This window comes from Pavona decussata, unplaced genomic scaffold (assembly GCF_977016875.1).
Source record: "Pavona decussata unplaced genomic scaffold, jaPavDecu1.1 SCAFFOLD_92, whole genome shotgun sequence".
NCBI lineage: Eukaryota > Metazoa > Cnidaria > Anthozoa > Scleractinia > Agariciidae > Pavona > Pavona decussata.
Window position 1 is genome coordinate 3,153,597 of NW_028145509.1, and position 23,562 is coordinate 3,177,158.

At 38.3% G+C, this 23,562-nt stretch overlaps 2 protein-coding genes across 8 annotated transcripts in view; both read right to left on the reverse strand.

Moving 5' to 3' along the window:
* The window catches only part of LOC146473886 (uncharacterized), a 130,630-nt gene that overhangs the window by 30,054 nt on the left and 77,014 nt on the right, over nucleotides 1-23,562 (reverse strand). For 3 of the 7 annotated variants that reach the window (XM_085117850.1, XM_085117853.1, XM_085117849.1), the window contains one exon: nucleotides 6,258-6,930. The exons of 2 other annotated variants lie outside the window; for them this stretch is intronic. The gene's annotated coding sequence lies outside the window, so the exon portion shown is untranslated. Of the gene's footprint in view, nucleotides 1-6,257; nucleotides 6,931-9,365; nucleotides 10,430-23,562 lie in introns of those variants that run through there. 2 more of the 7 variants (XM_085117854.1, XM_085117856.1) reach the window with 2 other exon arrangements.
* Nucleotides 1-23,562, reverse strand: part of LOC146473888 (putative serine/threonine-protein kinase DDB_G0281745) — a 59,320-nt gene that overhangs the window by 27,688 nt on the left and 8,070 nt on the right. The window contains exons 3-6 of the mRNA XM_085117874.1: nucleotides 19,830-20,082; nucleotides 18,363-18,490; nucleotides 11,968-12,876; nucleotides 10,224-10,748 (exon numbers count right to left, since the gene is read on the reverse strand). Of these exons, the coding sequence (XP_084974000.1) occupies nucleotides 10,542-10,748; nucleotides 11,968-12,876; nucleotides 18,363-18,490; nucleotides 19,830-20,082 (1,497 nt within the window). The 3' untranslated portion in view covers nucleotides 10,224-10,541. The remainder of the gene's footprint in view (nucleotides 1-10,223; nucleotides 10,749-11,967; nucleotides 12,877-18,362; nucleotides 18,491-19,829; nucleotides 20,083-23,562) is intronic.

The following is a 23,562-nucleotide window of genomic DNA, read 5'->3' on the forward strand; positions in this document are numbered from 1 at the left end:
ACGCGCGTGGGAAGCCAGCCTGTCATGCTTGTGTCATTGACTGAACAAAAAAACATCCACCAGTATTCGCCAGGCTTAAAACATAGCATCACGTTTACTTCACATATACCACTAATCAACATTCAAATCCCAGCATTAATTAGGCTATAGTTTGAAGCAAGATTTTTTAAACGGCCGAGCTCCCACGAGTCTCCTGCAGCTCAGTGACGGTGGGCCATCCGAACTAGTAATCGAAAAGTCATAAGTCATTTATAGGTGCGGCTCCTGTAGGGCCAACTTCGGAGAACTCGAATTTTTCTTTTTTTCGAAAATGCCTGTGTCAAAAAAAAAATCTATCAAACTACTCGCTGTTCTTTAAAGTTTTGAACAAAGTTCAATCCACTGTTTACTACCTCCAAGCTTTACAAGGATGCGGAAACACGACAATAGTGATTTAATTTAAGCTTCATAATTACGATTTTAGAGCCGAATAAGTTCTTCATTCACTCAATAATATTATTTTGGGAGCTGACCGTGGAAAGACGCACTGTCGTTTTGAACAGGACGGAGGTTTTTTCTAGTTATAGAAAGAATCCATGCATAAGAGGCGACTTCACTTTCTTACTTCAGCTTCAATATTCTTGTAAAGAAAAAGGGCCAGAACAATAGAGTCCTGGGGTGATATATTAGCACAGAATAAATTACAAAGGACCGCCAACCAAAATGCTGCTAGTATAAGCTGGATCTGTGAAAGATCTAATCAGTCAAAATAAACATAAGTAGCTGAACTGTAAAAGGCTGATCTGAGTGCTTAAAAACTTAACACGACAGTGACATGACACATAGGCGGCCCAAGCTCAAGCTGTGAGCGATGATCTTGTGTAACAGCGGTCACTGCTCAAATATAAGAGTTTGTATGGAGTATTTACGACCGGGTTTAGGAGGTACAAATACTGGAAAGTTCTTAATAATAATGACATACCTTGCTTCTAAGGTCTATTGCCTATTGTCGTTTTGCTATTTTGTGCTGATTTGAGGCCATTTTAGCGAGTTATCACTTACCAGGTTTTTCACTCTGGGATGGGTTTTATTTTTGGCAAGTAGGCATTTTTTTTTTATCATACTCTATCCGAACATCTTTATAAAACTAAGCTGATATTAACTAAAATATCGTTAAACCGTGACGTGATTGGGTGACTTAGGTCAGCAAAATGAGCAAGCCAAACTTTTCAGAGAGAAAAAGAGCTCGAAATCATCATTCGCGGATTTTTCACAATACAACTATAGCCACCATGCCTCCTCGGCATAGATTGCCTCCGTACGAAAGTGGGAAGATGATAGGCCAGTGTAAAGAAGAATGTGAACTACGTAAGGATACTCAAGATGTATGTGTACATGACTTTTGGAACTGATTAAATCTCTCCCTAGATGATTATAAAGCCTTATTTGCAGGGCAGTCTTCTTAAATTAAACTAAATAATAGGTACGTATTTGACTCAAGCAGTAAAATATGTTAATTTCACCATTGCTGAAAGGCATGTCAAATAACAAACAAATACCCGGGAAGAGGGGGGGGGGGGGGGGGCTCGCTTGATAATGACTGATTCATTTCGCTGAAAGCTCCCTGCCGCTCCCTCTGGGGTGGGGAGATAAAAGACCCTGGGCACGAGGTTGAAAATTGAAGTAGATATCGTGGAAGAAGAACGCAACGAACTCTTTGGAGGAGGACCGCTTTCCAGTCCATTACTTCTTGGCTATCAAGTTCACAATCTACTGGCGGTCTCGATTTTTGTTGGCTTCGAGTTGGGCGTTGTATTCTAGTATCAATAAAGTTTTCAAAAACTACCCAAGAGGGAGGAGAGGGGGGCTACTCAAGAAAGTTTTATATGGGGAGGCTCCTCCCACGAGGTCCACACCGTTACCCTTCAATACACCATTTTTGACAGGAAAGGTGACCTTTTTAACAAACACATTTATTTACCCAGGAGAAGTGAGTCAAATCAAACGACAAATAACTACGTATACAAATCAACAAATCTTCACTACAAGATTGAATGCCTGAGATGTGAAAACAGCACGTAGGAGAAACTAAAAGCGTGATTAATTCGTGAACGCTTTAAAGACCTCAGCCACTAACAATCCTAATTTCCCTAATACACTTCAACTTGCTGGTGCACGGTGATTAAGACATAAGGTGTCCTCTGGAATTACAACCAACAACAACGGATCCCATATTGGCTCAAATAAATTGCGCCTTTACCGTAGTCTCAGCCCTGCTATCAGTTTGGTTTATTTACACGTGAAGTGACGTCTGGCAGTTGCATTTCTACTACAAGAGATCCGGCAACGATAAGTATTCAAAACAGTTTATTTGTGCGTCGTGTGGTTCTCTGCGTTTAAACGTTTTGTAACCCATTCATTCTTAGTCTCCCTCGCAGACGCTCTTTTGGCTGAGGCTAATTCATTTTACCTTCCATAGGAAATGGTACCCCTATCACATACCCACAGTACAAACGTTCCGATCCTTTCTCGTTGGTTCTGTTCGAGATATTTTGAAATTCCCTTTGAAATACCTAAAAGACAGTTTCCCTAACCTTTCCTTTGCTTCAGCTCGTGAAATCCCTCCCCATTTAATTTATAAAACCTCCAGCCTGAAAAAGGTCTCCCTTTCGGGCAGAGCCTCACCGTATAGACCATTAGAGAAAGTACCCACCCCCTCCCCCCGTACACTACCTTATTAGGCTTCTTAGTCTTTACGAGGGTTCTAGGAAGCAATTAAAGTTACGAATTGTCACGCTCAAGAGAACTTGTAACGGAAGCATTAATTTTCATTTGGCGCAGCGGTTCGTTAGACATCATTTAGTTGCTTTCGTTTTGGTTTTGCCGAGGGAATAGTTTAGCGAGGGACACGAAACTGCGCCTGATCGTAAGCTTAATACTCCGCTGAGTTCTACCATGCAGCAGTTAAAAGCTATCGTTTCCTCTTCTGGATAATGGCTCTTCAGGAAAGACCACCACAACAGTATCCTTGTCATATTAAATATCACTCAAAAGTGTAGTGCATTTGTACTGTAGTTTAGCCTTTGTGGCGTCGTGTGATGTTCTACGGGATGTTTTTTTGTTTTGTTTTGTTTTGGTTGTATTCCTAGACTCCTTGATCTTAGAAATCTTCGTAGACCACCAGCTTCCGCTGGAGGTTCACAGCAACGTAAGCGTTGATTCCCGCCCTGACCGATTAGATCATGTCGACTGCCTAGCCATCGTCATGTCGAAGTCATCTAATTAGCATGAATCGTGTAGGCTAGTAAAATTATTTTTCTCTGGAAGAACAAGTACAGTTGTGAACTCGTTCTCTTAGAAATAGAACTTAAGAATGATATATACAGAAAGCGCTGGTATTGAAAGTTTTGACTCCATTTTATACTGAACATAGTTTGCTATAGGTGTGCAACAAAACTGATCTGTTGTTGATTTAGAGTTTGTTTTCTGCAAAACACATTGTTTTCTCAGTTGCAATTAAACAAGGACGTTTCTAGAACAGCCCAACTTCAAAAATGAAGAACGCTCAGCCTTAGTTCAAGAGAGATATTCCCTTAAATAAAAACCAAAAACTGAATAGTATAGCTGGTATTTCAGATTACTTATCACCATTCACCACGTTCTATCGTTAAGATAGAACTTTGTTAACAGGGAAGCATGCAATGAAGAAGAATCTGCTTGAATCACTTTCGAAAGAGAAAAAAATTCATTTTCATACTTTTTTTTTTATATTTTGATAATTTTAGAATTTTTATCCTGTACGCAAAACCACCGCTTAAAATCTGTTAACTCTAAGCAAACTCTCGCAAGAACTGAAGTAAGGCTCTTTTTTCGAACTTTAGCTAGCAAGAAGTTGCTTGCTTATGTACTAGGGTTTGATTGTGAAAACTAGGACTAGTCGAGTTTTCATGATTGTTCCTGGCTGTTATTTGAGGAGCGATATCATCAGTGCAAGCCAACATGAATCTTAATGCTTCAGCTTTCACGAATGACGGCAAAGCCAATTCCATTACACAGAAAGAACAAAAGTAGCTGGCACCTGTAGAGGAGGTTGAAGTAAATATAATCGTAGATAACAATGTACAGGATATACTGGCCCATATTTACACTATATATTAAGACACAATAGATTTTGCCTTTAGATTTAACAGTGTGCAGGATTCATTTACAATAAAAAAGGCAATTACATTGCAAATGATTGTTTTTAGTTAACTCTCCTACGTGACTTGAAGTAACATTTTGCTGCGTCATTCAATGTGTAACATCTAACGTTTTCTGGTTGGTTGCTTAAACGAAGTCTGAGGTATTTAAATTGTGGTTGTTTAAACCACAGTCTAAATTGATTTCAGTCCAGCTACAGTTTGTGTCAAAACCCTTTCTTGAAACAGTTTGTTCGAGTTATTCGCGCTTTCCCATTCAATGTTGATCGTAAGTGAAATGTTGTACGTGCAACTATATGAGATCAATATTAAATGGGGGAGCGGAGTGTTTCAAGGAAATATGGCTTAAACCCTGTTGCATGAGAACCAGGCACTCGCAAGCCCGGCTAATCGGGTTCAGATTTTCCATCCCGTTCAGTGGGCCAGCAATTTGTCACAACAAAATTCCACACTACAGCAAAATTTATCAGTAATAAGTGTACAGCAAACCATAAAGCTACTTGAATGATAAATTAACAAAGAAGTCATGGAGTGGAATATATGGCAAACATATATTTGAACTGTGGATGAAAGAATAAATAAGTGAAAAAGAAAACCAGGCTTAAACGTTTGAAACCTGAGTTGTTTTTTTCTTTGTTGTTGTTGTTGTTTTTTTTTTTTTCGGACATAACTGCGGTGGTCATTCACTTATTCAAAAGTAAATCCATTCTCGTAATGGGAGCCATTTTTTACACGACGTCTAAAATTAGCCAGGCTGTGCTGGCTCGCCTCACGCAATATCAGGCTGAAACTCATCTCGGGAAACCGAGCTTGTCCGGCTAACCGGACCAAATCGGTTCATGTGATTGGCCCCTTATAATTAGTAGAGTAAATCAGAAAGTACTTACCACGAGATACCCTTATAAACAAGCTCTGTTAGACAGGATTGATCGCATTCCCTTCTAGCAATACCTGTTTGCTGATGGCAATGGATTTAGTAATCAAAAACTGAGCTGAGAAAGGAAATATGAATTTCACTTCTTGAATGATGAATCGGCTAATTTGTAATTTTAAGCCATTAAGGCGGTGTTACACTGGGTAATTTGCTTTGCAGCTTGTCTCACAGTTTCGTTGCGCCGTTGCGACTCACGTTGAATGAAACGACGCCTAGTGTAACATACCTTGAAATAAACTTATCTCGAACGATTGCAGCAACAACAACAAAGTTGCGCAATATTACCAAAAGCTTTCAAAAATATCACAGCAAACAGCTTCTGTAATTACTGAAGAACGTTTGTAAATGAAACATTCAGCTAATTTTCCAAAGATGAACGCGGTTCAAACAGATGAAAACAGCCTCCTGCACTCTCCGACCTTATTTGAAATAGCTGGGCCAACCGATTTCAAAGTGCTTCCTATCAACGCACGCATGCACCTGGGGTGACATGGTCTGACAACTGCTCTGAAAATTAATGCTAGCAGGTGTGGCCGGATTAGTCAGTGTAAGCTCTTCTCTTTTGCGCATGACTGATGGCGGGAAGGAGCGGCTCTGGGGTGGAGAATGGTGCAAGCTAGGACATACACTGACTCAGTTATACCTGAGTTCTTCCGGACAGCGGCAACTCGAAAACTCGTAATTCCCGAACTCTCGAATCTCACTTTAATCTCGTTTATACCTTGAAGCGCGGAGTCTAGTTTGCACATTGACAATCAAATCATAGAAATTTTTCAAGGCTATACTTATCAAGGAAAGCATATTTCTTTAATTGGTGATAAGCATTGGCATAGGAAATTGTATGCGAACTGATTTAAGATAAGCGCAAGTACAACATTTTCTTGAATTTTCACAAGTGTGAATCGGTGTGACATAAGCGCTTCGCACTTTTTACGGCACAAGAGCTTAGCCGTGCTCCGCATGAGGATGTCGCCTCTTTTTTGTGCTTATTTCACTAATGGGAACCAATGTAAGATAAGAACGGGGATAAAATAAAGAAAATCAAAGGCTCTGCGCGTCTGATGCTTATCTAACAAGGTAGAACCAGGCTTACACCTTCAAATGTGACATTTAAAGCTGAAACTGGTTTCCTCTAAACATCACAATTAGTGAAAACATACTTTACTTCGCCCTTTATCTTCAAAGTAAGGACAATGACCCTGTTCTTTAAACAAGTTTTTTTAATGTCCATAGATATTTTCTTTTCTACAAAAATAGCTTCTACTCTTATCTTACGAGAAACGATCCGAATTCTATAATTGATTTTGAATCAATTTCCTAAAATGGCGCTAAAATAAAATATGTTAATTTAAATGTAATACAAGAAAAATATATTTTACATTTTCTTCAGCGCTCTAAAAGCAAGAATTTTCTAACAACTATAAGAACAAATATACGTCCTAGTACTTTTCAGACCCTACAAGAGGCTTGAATGAAAGGGCCCGGTGGAGAAATGGCGCAATTAAGTGATAATTTGTCTTGGCATTCAAATTAAACTTAATTTGTTCTAGTATGGGATGCATACAGACTGGTTCTTGTGTCACTTGTTCTTGCACATTTACTTTGTGATTTTTAAAAAGAGCTCGAATGCCCAACAAGCTTATGAAAACTAAACCAACTGTCAAGTTATGCCTTTTCTATTGTTTTAAGCGATAACAAATCTTTAGGCCAAATTAGAGCCTACAGACTTGCTGTCACGTTAAGAGCTTTTAGCTTTAAACGGGTAAGGAAGGAATCACTTAACGGTTAGATGCCAGGGCCAAATAACCACTTACGCTCCTTTTCTATCAGGCCCTTGCATTGAAATTGGTAGATATGATACATTGCCGAGGGACAATAGGCCCTTCCTAGTTTGTCGATCTAATCAAACTGAAGACGAAATTAACTTGCTTTTCTACTTTCCTAAATGTACTTGAAATTTAGGGACGGGCTTTCAAGAAAGTACAGTATCACCGTCCAAATACCAAAAATAATTGATACATTATTGATGAAAATCCTATTATTACCATGCTTTGATATATCCAACATATTATTTTCAATTAAGACTGATGTAACTTAATTTCTCTTCCTCTATCTTTATCAGATTACAGTATGTTTTTGTTTGTTTGTTTGTTTGCTAATGCATCGATCAATTCGAACCTTCAACATCCTCTCCGGGCATATCCCGGGCATTTGTCCTTGTACCATGCCTGAGTGGAAGGGGGGGGGGGGGGGGGGTTTGCACGCTTCCCATCGTGCATTGCGGGTAAACTATATTATCTACGCGAGGCCACCCGCGATCATCGCATTAGACAGTAGACGCCGTGAGGCTCGCAAGCCCGCCGGCGAATATTTTATTGTTCAACAACAGCCAACATCCCAATGAATCTTCTTTTATTCGTCTGCCAGCAGTGTTCCTGTTATATTTAATGTGTTTTATCACCAAAGTATGCTCATAAGGTTTCGTAGGTCACGACAATCTTATCGAATTCGTAAAGACAACAAGAGGAAATCGTATCAACTGTTTTGGCATATTTATTTATTGGAAAAACATCAGAAGGAAAACGTGCAGTCCACTTGCATTAATCTAGACAGAGAAAGTTAACGAGAAGCCGCCGAAAATTCCTCTGATTTAGATTATTTCAATAGCATTTTATAAGACAGAGCTTATTGAAATGCCTGTTAAAAAATGCGCATCGCTCCCGCTGTGCTTGTTTATTTCATTTCGGTTCTACATCTACCTAACAGTAACACGCCGCTTTTCCGGTTAAATCGCCTTTTTCATGGCGTCGTTTTGATCGATTCCAACAGAATAAAATTTCACTTCCCGTATAACCCGACATTTCGAGCAAGAGAAGCAATTTATAAAGAAATTAACGTTAGGAAAACAATCTTCGCCACGGCGGTAAGTCGTTCACATTTGACTGATATGACACCAGAAATAACCTACATTCAACAGCAAATTTTGGGGCGAAAACGAGAGGTCAATAGAGGTCAACTCTTTTCATAGCAAACTTTGAGGTTTAAAGTGTTGATTTTTAAAATCTTTGGCTTTCGACCAGTTACTTTGTGTGCCGCATGAACGATTCAAAATGCTTATTACCACTCATTGTGAAAAAAAGCGCTGATGAAAACCAACAAATAATGCTCCTAAAATTATTTTTATAAGATCAAAGAAACACATTTTAAAATCTCATTATTGAGAATTTAGCTACATAGTAAAAACTGTTTACTTGCCATTTCTGATTTGTGAAGCGAAAAAATCCATGTGGAACTTCGACTAAAAAACACATATTCAAAGCTTTCATCGGAAGTCATTCATTCTCAAGCAACGCAAAGAACGATGGGAAGCGTGTAAATCCCCCCCTTCCTGAGTGTGGAATTTTAACATTTCGTATTTGTAAGCGAACGGCACACTCAAAACGGCTTCAAAATAGTTTTGAAGGTGTCATTAATACATCAATGTTTGCAAAGTGTGAATAATTAATGTGGTTAAAGCTGAAAATGTTTCCTCAAGGAGAGGTCTGGGAGCATTTAATTGTAGGACATTGAACGGCTTTTTGGCCCCGTGAACGGTCTAATTTTCAATAGTTCAAATGCCTGGGGGATGTTACAGTTTCGAATTGATCGGCACATAAGTTCCGTGCTTTTGCAATACTGTATGATTTCATAATCATGCATTTAAAGATACCAGTTGTTGTTGCGGCTGTCACTCAACGAATCTCTTAAAAAAGAAAAAAAGAACCTACGAGTAGCTGAAGGTTCATGTTGCCTGTCAAAGGTTTTTATACACGACGTTTCGATGCTAACACTAGACGGCCTTCTTAACATAAAACCCAGGCTTTACGAGCGCGACAAACTCTGCTCATTCCCTTCTGTTGCTTAAACGCAACGGCACGAAACAGTTGTCTTTTAAAAAGTTAATTATCGAACCAGCCTTAATTGGTTTTCGCCCAGCAACATGTACCTTAGCTTTTAAATAAACAGCATGACACGTCGTATATACGATTAAATTACTTCTGAATCTGTACAACACTATGCTACAAATCTCACCATTACTACCTAACTGGTATACAGTATTCACAGCATTTTTAGAACATACTTTTACAGTTACAGATATAGTAGCCGTTTAAGGTGTAAGGCTCGAACGCGCGAGATTAATCCTTAGTTTACTCGCTTTTATTACACTGTGATTGCGTTTAATCAGAAATGGCTTCAAATCTGACATTCTGTTCTTTGGTTTTCTCCTCGCTGATAAAACAAGCGACGGATATCGAATCAGACGACTGCTATTATCTGATAAGTATCGTCCGATTTTGTTACCACGTGACGGGTATTGTCCAATGAGAGCACAGCGCTAATAGTATATAAAGTATAACTAATTAAACTATCATAAGACTAATGATTCATCTTGGTTAAATGTATGAGAAATAGAGCTGGCGAAGAAGTTAAATATTCAATAAAAGCAATAATTAGGGCCTTTTAAGATGACTTTCGTAAACCTGCAAAACAGTGAAAGAGTCATTCAGTGCCTGAGACACCATAAAACGCTTTTGATCAATCACTGGCTGATCCACAAGGAGAACTAACAAAACGTGACATGACATCTTTTCATAAAGTAGTTTGTGGTGAACACGATTGACTTAAGTTAGGCGACGACCTACATTGTAACTTCCACAAAACAAATGGTTAAGAAAAGGCAACCGTTCGAGGTTTTCTTTTTTTTGAAAGTCATCTTAAAAATCCTTTTGAGGCCATAACTTACCCTTACATTCCAATATAACAGAATACATCTAAAAATATATTTACAAAATATTCAATTTTCAAATGACTACAAACACAAACCTTCCTGTATCAAACAGCGACATTCCATATGAAAATCGCTAAATTCTAAGACTACAATGACTCTTACATTGGCTGTACACGAGCAAGGTTTCCTCTAAAAGCCTTCATTTGACAGGTGTTACGTTCTCGTTTATACAAATTTGTTTTTGCTTGGCAAGGAGGAACACCTGTTCAACCTTTGCAGAGGAACAGGTCAAAATTGTTAAAAAAAACATAAAAAACACTTTTGTCGTATAAGACCAGCTGACCGTAGTGACTACAGAAATCTTTCAGAAAGTAGAAAGTAAACTTTCACGAATTTTTGTTCCCGGAGAGGTCCGAATTTTTTTTTTACTTCTAAAGGAATAAAAAAAAAGATTTGCAATTCTAATGTAAACGGGTTTAATATCTACAGCAGGCGACTTAAAACAAGTTACAATTTTTATAACAATGGTACGCTTAGTCTATAACTTACCTCTTCGCTGGCACTGCTGCCATGGCACTCTCAACTTACAAAGTCCACGTAGAAGAGCGTTTATTTACTGGAAAAGGTAATTAAAACTCACATGTTTTTAAGATAATAATGACTACGATGTGTCATCAAACTGCTCCAGTGTCTTAATGACCTCGTCCATGTCTGGTCTCAGATCAGGATCCTGTGCCAGGCATCTTTCTACCAAGTGTCTAAACTCTCGGTTCTTCATGAGAGCCACTTGTTCATTTCGTTTATCGGGATCTGGTGATTCCTGGATGCTCATTTCACAAAGGAGAACTCCAAAACTGTAAACATCAACCTAAACAACAACGAAGGGATTTCACTCCTTACCTATTTGAATTTCTATTTTCTTTTACCAAAACCTGACCTGATTATCAGACCTTTCTTAGGGGAGGCCTGACCTTGGAGTGAACCTTGTGAAATCAAAAGTTGTCATCAATGGCATGCTTCGATTTCCCTCGAGCTACACTACCTTTACAAACTATTTAAATTTTAGTCAGTTTTTGTTGGCTACCAAGCGACAAAAATGTTAACGCCCTTCATTTTACATAGCGTCGATTATCTCGAGATCTAGTGATCGATTTAAAACAACAAAACTTAAATGATTAAACTACTTGACCTGGATAACCTGTCGGCGAACTTGGAAAAAAGTCCTTAAAGGGGCAGTATCATGAGAGATATCATGATTTTTGGCCAAAATTCACTATATTTAAACTTTGAACACTGTGTTAATTAATTTCTCAATCGCTAATTTAAAGAAATATTAATAGTGATTCTAAGACAAAAGGTTGAACCAAAATATAGTACAACCGGCGATTTTTAGTGCGTTACAACAGCGACATTTGAAAACGTCTGCCAGACGTTTTCAAATTTGAACCCCTCTCTATCGTGGTTATCTGCCGGCGAAGATATCCGTGGATAGTTTCTTTGCATTCTGATAGTCTTTTAATGGAATTTTGTCATTATATCGTGGCTGGTATCAACCGAATAGCGTCTTTCCGATTTTCAATGTGTTACTAAAAATAGCGTGATACTGTCCCTTTAAGAGCGTTTTCAAGTAAATAAAAAAATCAATTATTACGGGTACATTGTTGCATTTTTCACTAAAATCTTCGGAGAATAAAACTTATCACTTTCTCGTTTCTTTCGAAAGGTCTTTTTTCATAGCAAACATTCTACATTCGAAAGAAATGAGACAGTAATCAGTTTTAGTTTTCTCGAGATTTCACAAAAAAATGCCAAAAATCTGCCCGCAATAATTGATTTTTAGTTACACCGAAAACACTCCCACAGACTTCTTTCTAAGTTCGCCTAAAACTGCAATCAAATTGGTGTTTTGACTATATCATTACACAATTTTTGGATTAGTTGTCACGTGATAATAACACTGTCAAGAGCTCGGTATTTGTTGTCTACCTTGACGACTTTTGTTTTTGGTAAATAGCCCGAATCTTTGTCTTGATAATTTTTCGCTGTCATGCTAAATCTCATCCAACAAAGGCTTATCATCCACTAACCTTTACTGTTTGAGAACTAGTAGCTGCTTCAGGTGCACTATACATCATAGTTCCAGGAGACCTTGTCATCATCTCTTCCACCAATCTAGCGGTGCCATAATCTGACAATTTCCCTCTCCACTTTTTACCACATCGCCATAGCAACACGTTTCCATTGCTGACATCACGGTGAACTATGGGAGTGGGTTTTCTCTGGTGGAGATAGTTAAGTGCTCGAGCTACATCAAGACAGATAATAGCAATATCGGCATCAGAGAGTTTCTCATTTGACTGTTCATATAACAAGCTTCGTAAACTATTTTCCATTAGTTCAGTCACAAACAGGGGATTCTTTTCATCATTTGTTGCACCAATAAACTGCAATAAGCAAGGATGACGGCAGCGCGAAGCAATGTCCATTTCCCGTTGAAATGATTTGCGTTCACGAGGAGAAAGAAAACAATGAGGTTTCTTTATTGCTACAGCACAGCCACGATACCTGCCCTCGAAAACAGAACCATATCCTCCGCTCCCTAGGCGTCTTTCTGTTGATTTAATGTCGTTGCGTGAAATGACCCAGTCACGTGTCTCTAGCTGGGATTTATAATTAGCTATACGTTCATTGGCTTCTGATAGCTTTTTAGTTAGTATAACATTATCCTGTTCTTGATCCCTCAGCTCCTTTTCGCGGGTTTGTAGCTTCATTTTGAGATCTTCTTCTTTTGCCTTCGATTCTTTTTGGTTGGTGCTCAATTGCTGTACCATATCCTCTAACAATCCTTTCTGTCTTTTGCACTCTGATGATTGACATCCAAGGTTTCCTTGAGGCTGTAAGGGCCCAGACACTGGAGAAAATTGTCCCTGCACTGCTTGGTGTGGTCCATACTGCGTTATTTGAGGTATAGCGGTAGCCATTTGAGTAAAAGGAACCTGAAAACAAGAGTAAATCCTCTTATCACAAAGTTCCTCTGCAATTCTGCTAAACTTTGTTGCGGGCGCACAGTACAGGACATAGGAAGAAAAACACTTTAGTATTACAACCTCCAAATAACAACCGGAGGCAACGGTAGCTCATGGGTCAACTGTTGTTGGTCAACATAGGTTGCGCGTTCTGTTCAAAAATGTTTTAAACAATATATTAAGCCATATGAATATTAAAGAAAATAAGTCATCAGAAAACAGCCAGGCTCATTTCCATTCAAAAGTAGTTAACACCATTTATGGCAAAAAAGCAAGCGTAAAGCAATTTAAAATGTAAACATAGTTGTGACTGACATTCATTCATTCATTCATTCATTCATTCATTCATTCATTCATTCATTCATTCATTCATTCATTCATTCATTCATTCATTCATTCATTCATTCATTCATTCATTCATTCATTCATTCATTCATTCATTCATTCATTCATTCATTCATTCATTCATTCATTCATTCATTCATTCATTCATTCATTCATTCATTCATTCATTCATTCATTCATTCATTCAAAACGATGAAGTAACAATTGAAAGCCAGTTGATTTGTTTGGCTTCAAAACCTTTCACAAGTGACTCCTTTTTAATGGCCGCTTTATTTATGAGAATATCTAGCCTGAACAGTGTTGTGCTGCAAAAATTGGAGACCACAGTACAAAAACGACAAAAGTGATGATTTGGCCTTAGCAATTCAGTGTTCTCCCTTTCAGGCGGTAACGGGTAAAATTTACCCCCTAAAATCCCTTGAAAGCCTTGAAGTTCAACAGGGAAAAGAAAAAAATAATAATATGTATCTGAGCTAATCTTCCAGAAGGTGGCTACAGACAATAAAGTTTTTAAGATATTCATTTCTTTTTTTTAGCGTTTCCCATTGAATTTCACATCAATTAGTTCATAGATTACAAGGGTAACTAGTAGACGGTCGTGAAACAAAATTATTTTTCTTCCCACCCCACCCCCCCCCCCCCCCGCTAGTGCCTGTATGTGGCACAGTCAGCCCCATTCTCTCTCAAATGTCCATAAACCGCACAACGATTGCGCTTTGAATTCGGCGCGCTCTGTGCTCAGAACAAATTCATTAGACCTTGCGTTTTCTTTGGCTTCCTGAAGCAAAGTTTTCCTGAGGATATCATTAAGTCTAGTGAGGGAAGAAGTCTTACGAGTGCAGCGTCCTGCCTCGACTAATATGCTCCCTACCTAGTTCTCGTTTGAGCTAAACGGGTAACTTTCAGTTACTCGGGCAAGGACTAAGGGTTGCATATTGTGAGCTTTGCTTGAGGAGGTGACAGTCTTTGGCTGTAGGTCTTAGGGATGAGTTCTATTTGGGCAGCGTGAAATTTTCGGGAATTTTTGACACAGCCAAAGACTTGGTATCATTTCTTGCGGAAAAACGCTGTATTATGTTCCCCGTTCAATTTTTTTGTCAACATCCGTTACTTAAAGTATGATGGCGAGAAAGAGCAAGAATTGGCAAGGATTTTCTATTCGAAAAGCGTGAATGATCCCTGCAAATGATTCCCCGGACCGGACATGATCCTCGAATTGAACGGCAAATAATTGCCGGACGGGAAATGATCCCCAAAATTGAGCCGCAAATGATCCCCGGACGGGAAATGATCCCCAAATTGTACCGCAAGTGATCCTCGCACGGCAAATGATCCCCAAATTGAACCGCAAATGATTCCCGATCGTCTCACCAAAACTACAGAATGGAATGGACTCAAATTTGGACAGTGGATTTTAACTTTATATAATTAATTTTTTTTCTTAATAACACCAGTCGTTATAATTAAACTATCTGCATGCAAATTTTACAACTTTAAAAATTATAATATAACAACACAGTAAAACAGAACAATTTACATATAAACTGTAACATACCTGTATATGATTAACTTATACCATTGCAATGCCTAAAATGTGCATGAATTGTACGAAACTCTTCCAAATTGAAGAGCGGGTCAGTTGAGACTTTCGCAAATTTTTTTTTTTTTTTTTTTTTTTTTTTTTTAAGGAAGGAGAATCGGTCAATGCGCTTCAGATGGCGGTCAAATCTCGCCCACTATCGTCGCCTTCTCCTTAATCGGATCTTAGTCTTAATAATAACGTTTTAGCCTCGTTATAGTGTAATATGTTGATTTTGTCTTTCGTTTTCATTTCGCCGCTGATTGCACCTCCAGTCTTTCTTAAAACAATTTTTACAAAACACACTGTCGTCGGCATAGACCTGCAGAAGACCATTGTTCCCCTCATAGACGCCTTGGGAATAGCTGTCAATTTTTCCCCGCATTTTGGGCAAATTTGATCTTCAGTAATTCGCCCTACTCCATACTTCAAATTTAATTCTTCGAGTACATCTGTTGTTTTTGCGTCCATTTGCTGTACGCCATGGAAGTTGCTTTCCGCTTCATGGCCCACCAAAGCAATGCTGTCGAAATCAGCTTCTTCTTGACTGTGGTTACTTGGGTACATTATAGGTAAGCCTTTTCCTAAGCTAAACACCGCAGCAACCGGAATATCGAGAATGTTCACCAGACTTAATAAGGCAACATAATCACCTCACTCGCGGTTAATGGGCATCCGTCAAAGGTACGCCTCCCACCCACTATGATTCAGGAATTCTCTAAAGTGAATGCGTTCGGGATGGGAGTGGCTGGGTTACTTCGGGGAAAGCTTACTACATCAATGCGAAATTGTGGTACTCTTTGAGGAGGCTTTCCCATTTGAGTAAGTTGGTCTGTTCCAGTTAACTATTTTTGAGTTGCACTGTCAAAATTATGTGTTTCGCATTGTTCGCCCCATTTGAAAACTTAGTGACTCGTTGTTCGCTTGGATCGGTCGCCTTCACATACAGCTTCACTCAAGGCAAAAATTGAACAAATTTTATTTGCAGGCGTAAACACAGGTCTGTCTGAATAACTTTTTCAATTAAGAAAGCTTATTGTCTGTTTATCTATGTATGTGTCTTGATTCACAAAATTTCTTCACCATGCGATCTTATGTAAACCATGGGAGAGCCAAACCATATCTATTACTGTCCCTTGTGTAATAAAGTGTAAACAAACCGGAATCCTCCAACGCTTACCAAATTCTCCCATACGACAACACAATCAAATTACGTTGCACAATTTTGGCACTGACTAGAGCTGTTCATTTACCCAGGGCTCTCAATTTGAGACAACATTGCTTCTTTACTGCAATATTCTACAAAAATAAAGCAGTAGCCACACACAGTCATAGACTGCCTTTTATTTACATTTTGTGTATGAAGAATCCTCTAAGGAGGAGAGAGAGGGGTGATATTATCCCTACGAAGGCATGTGAATCAATATGGTATCTAGATTAAAAAACGTGACACCCTTTTGTTGATTAATGTCTTGTGAATTAAACACTGTGAAGCAGAAGACCAAAAGACTGACTGACTGACCGACAGACAGATGGACAGAAGATCAATAGACTAACTGACTGACAGACAGGTGGACAGAAGACTAATAGACTGACTGACAGATAGACAGAAGACCAATAGATTGACTGACTGACAGACAGATGGACAGAAGACCAATAGACTGACTGACCGACAGACAGATGGACAGAAGAATTAACCCAACAAACTTATGACTTTAGCCTAAAAACTGAACCAACTGTTAAGTGATCAATGTCTGAAGTGATTTTGAAGCTAAACAAACGTTCCCATGTGATAACAAATCTGTAGGCTCAACTTTGAATAAGACAGTTGTAACTCATCAAGTTAGAGCTTTTCTTCAGGTTTGAAGAAATCGTTGCGCCGGCCCTTCCATCATGTAACCACCGTCAGGTGAATGGAGGCCTCGACTCTTAAAATATTGTTTTTACTGTTATTTTTTATAATAACAATGCCATTAAAAACTTCTTTTTGCTCATTTTTGACAACACCTTAGCCAGATTTTTATGGTACTTCCGCACACAACAAAACCAATCTTGAAATTCTCAGGTTCTCTTAAAAACGTTTATTAGCACAGTTTTTCTGAAAGTTGTTTTCTCTCAGCTTCTGAGAGAAGTAAAGCGAACCGATTGGAAAACACCTTTAAACTTTAGAAAGGGCCACAAAACAATCTTTTTTTTAGCCTACTATCTCCTTTATAAGGCAGATGGACATGCACCTTATGTACATGAAATGCAAAGATGGTTTCTTCAAGAGGGACAATTCTGTTACATGCACAGTTTGTAAATGGTCTCAACAGTATCCAACTAAGAGAGACTTGGGTTAATTGCCATAATATTTTTATTATGATTAGTATAGAGCTCAAAGCTCCATAGCTGTTATATGAACTTTTGAGTTTAATGACTGATCCAAAAAGATTCTTCAAAAAGATGTTTCTCCCTCAGTTTCGACTTTGACTTTTCTTAAACATTGGCCTAAAATTAGCCTTGGTTAACATTTAATTAAAATATTGTAGATTACCTTTAATTGGCTTTCAAATAACCAGGCCCAGGAAGATACCCTCTATATAAACTGTTTTGTGTGTGTATTAGGCCCGGTTCAAACGTCACATTTCACATGTGCCGAATAAAATTCGAGAATTAACTGCACGTGAAATGCGACGTTTGAATCAATTAAATTCAACAGTTTCGAAATAAATTCGACTTACGTCGAATCTGCGACTGAAACAGTCGAATATTCGACTTAAGTTCGACATTTGATTCAGACGTCGCATTTCACATGTACCGAATATAATACATAAATTATAGTAAATTATTATTATTCATTTTGTAACCACAATCCGTAAATGCCATGCGCAGAGGAGTATAAACAGCACTTAGAAAAAATGGCGGGAAGCGAAGGAATGTGCAGTTCGTGCTTTTTAAAAATAAAATATACTTGTTTGACGTGCAGTAATTATTATTGTTTGAGGCGCTCGGTGTTTGAAAATGAAAAGGACACTCCTGGGTGGAAAGAGGGAAAATCTGTGGCATATTGTGAGACGTGCCTCAATGAAACAATGAAAAGGCGCGGGTCGAGTGAAGGCCAAGATGAGTCATCTTGGCCTTAACTCGACCCACACCTTTACAGCACGCTGTTGGCAATGAAGATATTACTGCAAACAAGCCGCATTCGTCAGCTGGTAGCACGAAAACAAAGACATTGAAGGCGGACGGAGTTAAATTCGGCACCATTAAATTCGACGTCTGAATCAAATGCCGCATTTAATTATTTTAGTCGACTAAAATAGGAGTTATATTTGGCACATTTGAAATGCGACGTTTGAACCGGGCCTTACTTTAGACTGACCCTAGTATAGGACACAAAAAAGCTACTACACACACCCAACTGCTTGTTAGTAATACACCATGTAAGTAATTATTTTATTTATCACCAATAGTAACGAATTTGTTAATTTTCCTTGTTAAATGTTAACTAGTCTATTTAATTATTGAGTTAGTATTTCGTACTGATTACCTGTTGTTTGTTTTGAATTTCCTTCAATAAACGCCCCCCATGCTGGTTGTACTCTTCATATGATCCCATACAAATTCCTGTAGTATTATAGGGCTGTCCAGTCCAATTAGAATGGAGCAGCGGCTGAGCTGTGGGAAAACATAACTGATCGTGACAAGATACACAACAGATATGCCTTAAACATGGTAAAGTACAATGGTGGACAATAGGGCTTGGGACTAATGTTAAAACGTAAATTTAGCATGACCAAGTATAAAATTAAAGGAGCCGGGTTATGCGTTTCCAATTATGCATATTACTTCCTCACACCCTCTCCAAACACAATATTGAAGTCCACATTGGCATTGTTCTTACATAAGTTCAACATTGTTAGGGGGTGGGGTACAGGGGAGCAGAATTTTTGTTTGGGTATGTCATACATGTGTATTTCAGACTTGTGCAGGAAAACCTTTAAATGTGAATGTGTCCCAATCCTTTTGACCTTGATTGTAGACCGCATAAAATTATTAAAAGCCGACAGTTACATGTATGTTACCAAAAGATGATGAGAAAGACATTTATTGATCAGTCAGTCAGGAACAAGGGGGAAACTTTTTTTCAAACAAGCTAAAAGTACATTGGGCCTTCAACTGGTATTGCAAGGTATTTGGGAGATCACAGTGTTAAGAAGGTCACAAGTCTGGCTCATGTTGGAATGTTGCTCATGTGCCACTAATAGCCCCTTAATGACCAGTTGCTCTGCATCCAAGACCCCAGGGGGGTACTCCAGATTTCAAGTGACGGGGATGATCGAAGGATTTTTTAGGTTCAAAATATTTGAATCCGGCCGGGATTTTTTTGGGTGGCTTGATTTAAGTAGGGATTTTTTGGGGTATTCAAAACAGTCTGGAGATTTGTGGTAGTGCCCACGTATCCCGACCGCATTATGTCATTCTGCATAATATTAATGTTATTGTTGAAACAGAAGATGTTCTTGGGTGTCTCGAGTGTTGTTAGAATGACTACCAAATGCAGAAAAGATAACTTCAGATGGTATGAAGAATAAACAAACACAAACATTCAATTTCTAATGTTTTTATTTTTAATTTTTTTGGTTTCGTTGGAAGCCCAAGGGATTTTTTGGGGGTTTTGATTTTTCCCCCCATGCTATTCGATCATCCCCGTCACTTGAAATCTGCAGTACCCACCTGGGCCCAAGACGGAAGTCATGACTTTTAAACAAATTCTGCTAACTAGCACCACCCTAAAACATAATATGGAGAGAACTGCGAGGAGAAAACCATGTTGATATTAAAACTAAAATGTTCATTATGTACCAATTGAAAATAATATCACAAGCAAAGATCACAAGGAGCTGGCCCTTTTGCACAAAGACATCTACATCACTTTCCCAAACATTTTGCACAGTAAACTACCCAAAAAACAACAATGATGACAAAACAAAAAAGATATTTCTGCAAAACTTACATGGGTTTGTCTGTTGAGGTGAACTTGAGTGCGTAATGGACTCAGTGTGAGATGACAAGGTTTGAGGCTGTTGCAGTACATGTTGCATCACCCTCTGGGTGGGCTGTTGCTGTGAGTGTTGTATATTGGAGGGTGATATATTTTGAGATGAAAAATGCTGTAGAGGCTGCTGGACTTGCTGCATCTGCGGCTGGATCAGGCCTAGCTGTTGTAGTCGTAGCTGTTGTAACATATGCACTTCTTCCTGAGTGAGCTGTGGCAGGTGATGTGTTTTGAAATACTCAGTGTAAGTATTAAATACACATGTATATATACTTTTAGTTCAGCAAATAAATTAAGAAAAGAAGTAGCTATAAATTACGAATATTGAAATCGTGTGAAAATCAGAGCATGCATTGGAGATCAGGAAAGCCGACAAGTAGGTTAGTTGGAGACAACTGCCTAGGAATCCTCATACTACATGTATGCTGATTATGGTGGTGTCTAGATGATGGAGTACACAAATTTATTCCAAAAAAAGGAGGGTCCAAACTTTGGACACAAAAGACAAAAGAGTTTGAAAAAGGCTGCTTAAACCCAGATTAAACGAAAAATAATTTATTAAAACGTCCACATTAGTTTTATGTTTTGACTTTGTTATTCACTAAATCGACTTTTGATTTCCACTTTTCACTTTCGATGGCTACTATTGGCCACTGTTCTAACATGTTCCTAGCACAATAACAGTAAAAAAACAGTGCAAATGTGTACATACATGTATGTAAGTCATGGGCAACAACTCTGGTCTAGTGGAACAATAGCTCATTAAATAACATTCCCTACAGGGCACAACACTCTATGTTTATGCTAATTTGCATTTTATAATCTATAACTAATGATGAATGTTCTTTAATTGATATTTTGGAGTACAGCTAACAGATCATGGCCTCTCTATATGTTATTGGTGAAAACTCAGTTTAGCCTTTGAAGCAACTTTTGAAAGTGCAGTAAAATCATTTACCATGTATCAACCTACATTTCCAACACATGGTGCATTTCACCTCACATATTCCCCACCCTTTCCTCCATCCACTGATGCACTGACTAGAAAAGCTAATAAGGGTGTTTAAAATCTGCGAGTCATTGAGCCATGACTGAGACAAGGTGCGAGCCATGTGAGTCATGCGAGACAGTACAAATTATGTTAAGAATTCTATTTGTTATATTAACATTCGCATGAGAACAAGAGCATCGGAACAAGATGAATAAGATCACAATCTTAAATTCTTACAGTGGGACAACACCAACCATCACTAAGGACGTTTTTCTAAATATCAGCCAACCAGAAGCCAAGCTGAAAACAATCAAATAGGTATAAATTTTAGTTCTGGTTCTGGTTTAGTTCTTAGTTATCAGCTGACGGGTCGAATGCTATCTTGAAACTAGCCTCTGCAACTCTAGTGGTGAGTTTTGAAGAAAGACTTGTCTGAGGAAAGAGACAACTACATGCAGCAGTCAGCCAACTGACAGAGCTCTGATAACTGATTTATTAAAGAGCAAACCTGATAAAATGACATAATTTACTCACCATTCTTGACACTAACACGCAGGGATTGAAGTAGCTGTACTGTACTTCTTTTTTCTTGAATGAATTTCCATGTGGATATCAATGAATGACAGGTGTAAATGGATACCCTTTCAAGTAGCGGTGCAGCCGTATGTTTCCCTTGGGAAAAATTTTTACTGAAGTCTTGAACTTTAATAAATTTTTGTTGCATTGTTTTTATTTCTTTGCGCATCTTGGGTGATTTTGAATAGACAAAATTTTCTCCAAATAACAAAAACAAAAACAAAAAACAAAGAAAAAAATGTGTCCAAGATGTTTCCACCATATTTCATATCAGTTTGACGCACCAGCAATAGTTCTGGTAGCCTCCCACGCAGACGTTCTTAGGGATTCGTCACACGTTCCTGGGGCAGGAACATGTGACGAACCCCTAAGAACATCTGCGTGGGAGGCTATAGTTCTGGCAACTGAAGTGAGAAAACAGAATGATTAATGATCTCCCAGACCAACCAAAGAAAAAAAATGGCTCATGTGACTTGCATGACTAGCATGATATGGCTCACTGACTCGCAGATTTGGCAGACCCAGCTAAGCAAGGTAAACAACACTTTGTGGCCTCCCATCACCAAAAAGGGGCGCATCTTTTAATCTATAGAAGCTTGTGCAGTGACGTAACGAGAAGTAAACGAGCAACAGGTTAATTATAATCAACTAGTGCTCAGTTACTTCTTGTATGGTTGATTTTCTTCTGCCTGGCAATTTTTTGTATTATTAACACTTTATTTCAATGTACTGAATAAGCGTTGCGAAAAGAATTTACACACAAAAAGAAATATCAGTTGTTTAAGTTCACATAAATAGTTCTAAAAGGAAAAAGCATTGAGCTTGTACAGATCAGTCTTATTAGCTTACATTGTAAGTTGCTGGAGCTGAACATTATAATTACATATAATAACAATTACAGTTGGACCTCTATTAAGCGGCCACCTTTTAAACGGCTACCCTCCATTAAGAGGCCACTTTCCAAAGTCCCGAATTATTTGTCAGTAAAGTGCTGTATTCGATACCTCTATTCAACTGCCACCTCTATTAAGCGGCCGTGGCCACCTTTTTGTTATTGCAAGTTTAATATTAATTGTTTTTTACCTCTATTCAGCGGCCAGCAAATTATCTTTTCAAGCGAAATGGTGACAGATAATATGTAGGTGATAACTGATAACAACAAGAACTGCAATTTATTCTCTACTATAATTAGTGACAGGTCACAAGCTGCAATACACGCGCAAGTCTTTCACATCTGGTGCGATATAAACATGATAATAGATACATAGAGCACCCACTGTTTTGCTACACCCAAAGAATGTGCAGGAAAATATATATACTATTTTATTGCAAGTCTATAGAAATCCTTGCTCCTCAAGTTTTGATTTTAGCCATTGAATACAGAACTCGTCTCTGTACATACTCAACACTAAAAAAATACTGTACTTATCGACTACATGCTCTCTGTCAGTTAGAGCTAGAGCTTTGCACGGACTTGAAATGCCCAAATACAGGGCACTGAATGTTTTGTTTCAATGATTTTTGCATTTATCTTCACATATGTTCACTTTTGAGCGTTTTGTTATAAAGAGACAATAAAATTACGTTGACTGCCATTTCTACCCAATTTATACTGACTACCTCTATTAAACGGCCAACCTCTGTAAAGCGGCCAGTTTTCATTGTCCCCACTGCCAGGGTGGCCCCTTAATAGAGGTCCGACTGTATATCAAATTCCCAAACAAGGGAACTATATAGGACACAAGTAATATCCATTGTCACTCTTTGTAAATGTACCACAGACTATATGTGTCTTCATGATTATGCACAAAGCAGATTGTTCTAAATGTCAAAAGCTTAATAATTATATTATTATAACAAGATGCCCCTAATGGCATTTCCGCGGGGTGCTAAATGTGGCCTCATTTATTTCTGTTGTATGTTTTACAGATTTTTAAAACTATCCTCCATTCGCAATTGAAATAATTAAATATATAGTTTTATTTAGAAAGACTGCGTGATGTTTTATCGTTGTGTTACTGGAAATCATACCGGAAATTACTTTCTGATGACGTCATGATCCTGCTGGGTGCTGCACAACACTGACTCACATTTACTATTGAAAAATAATCACTGTAGAAACGT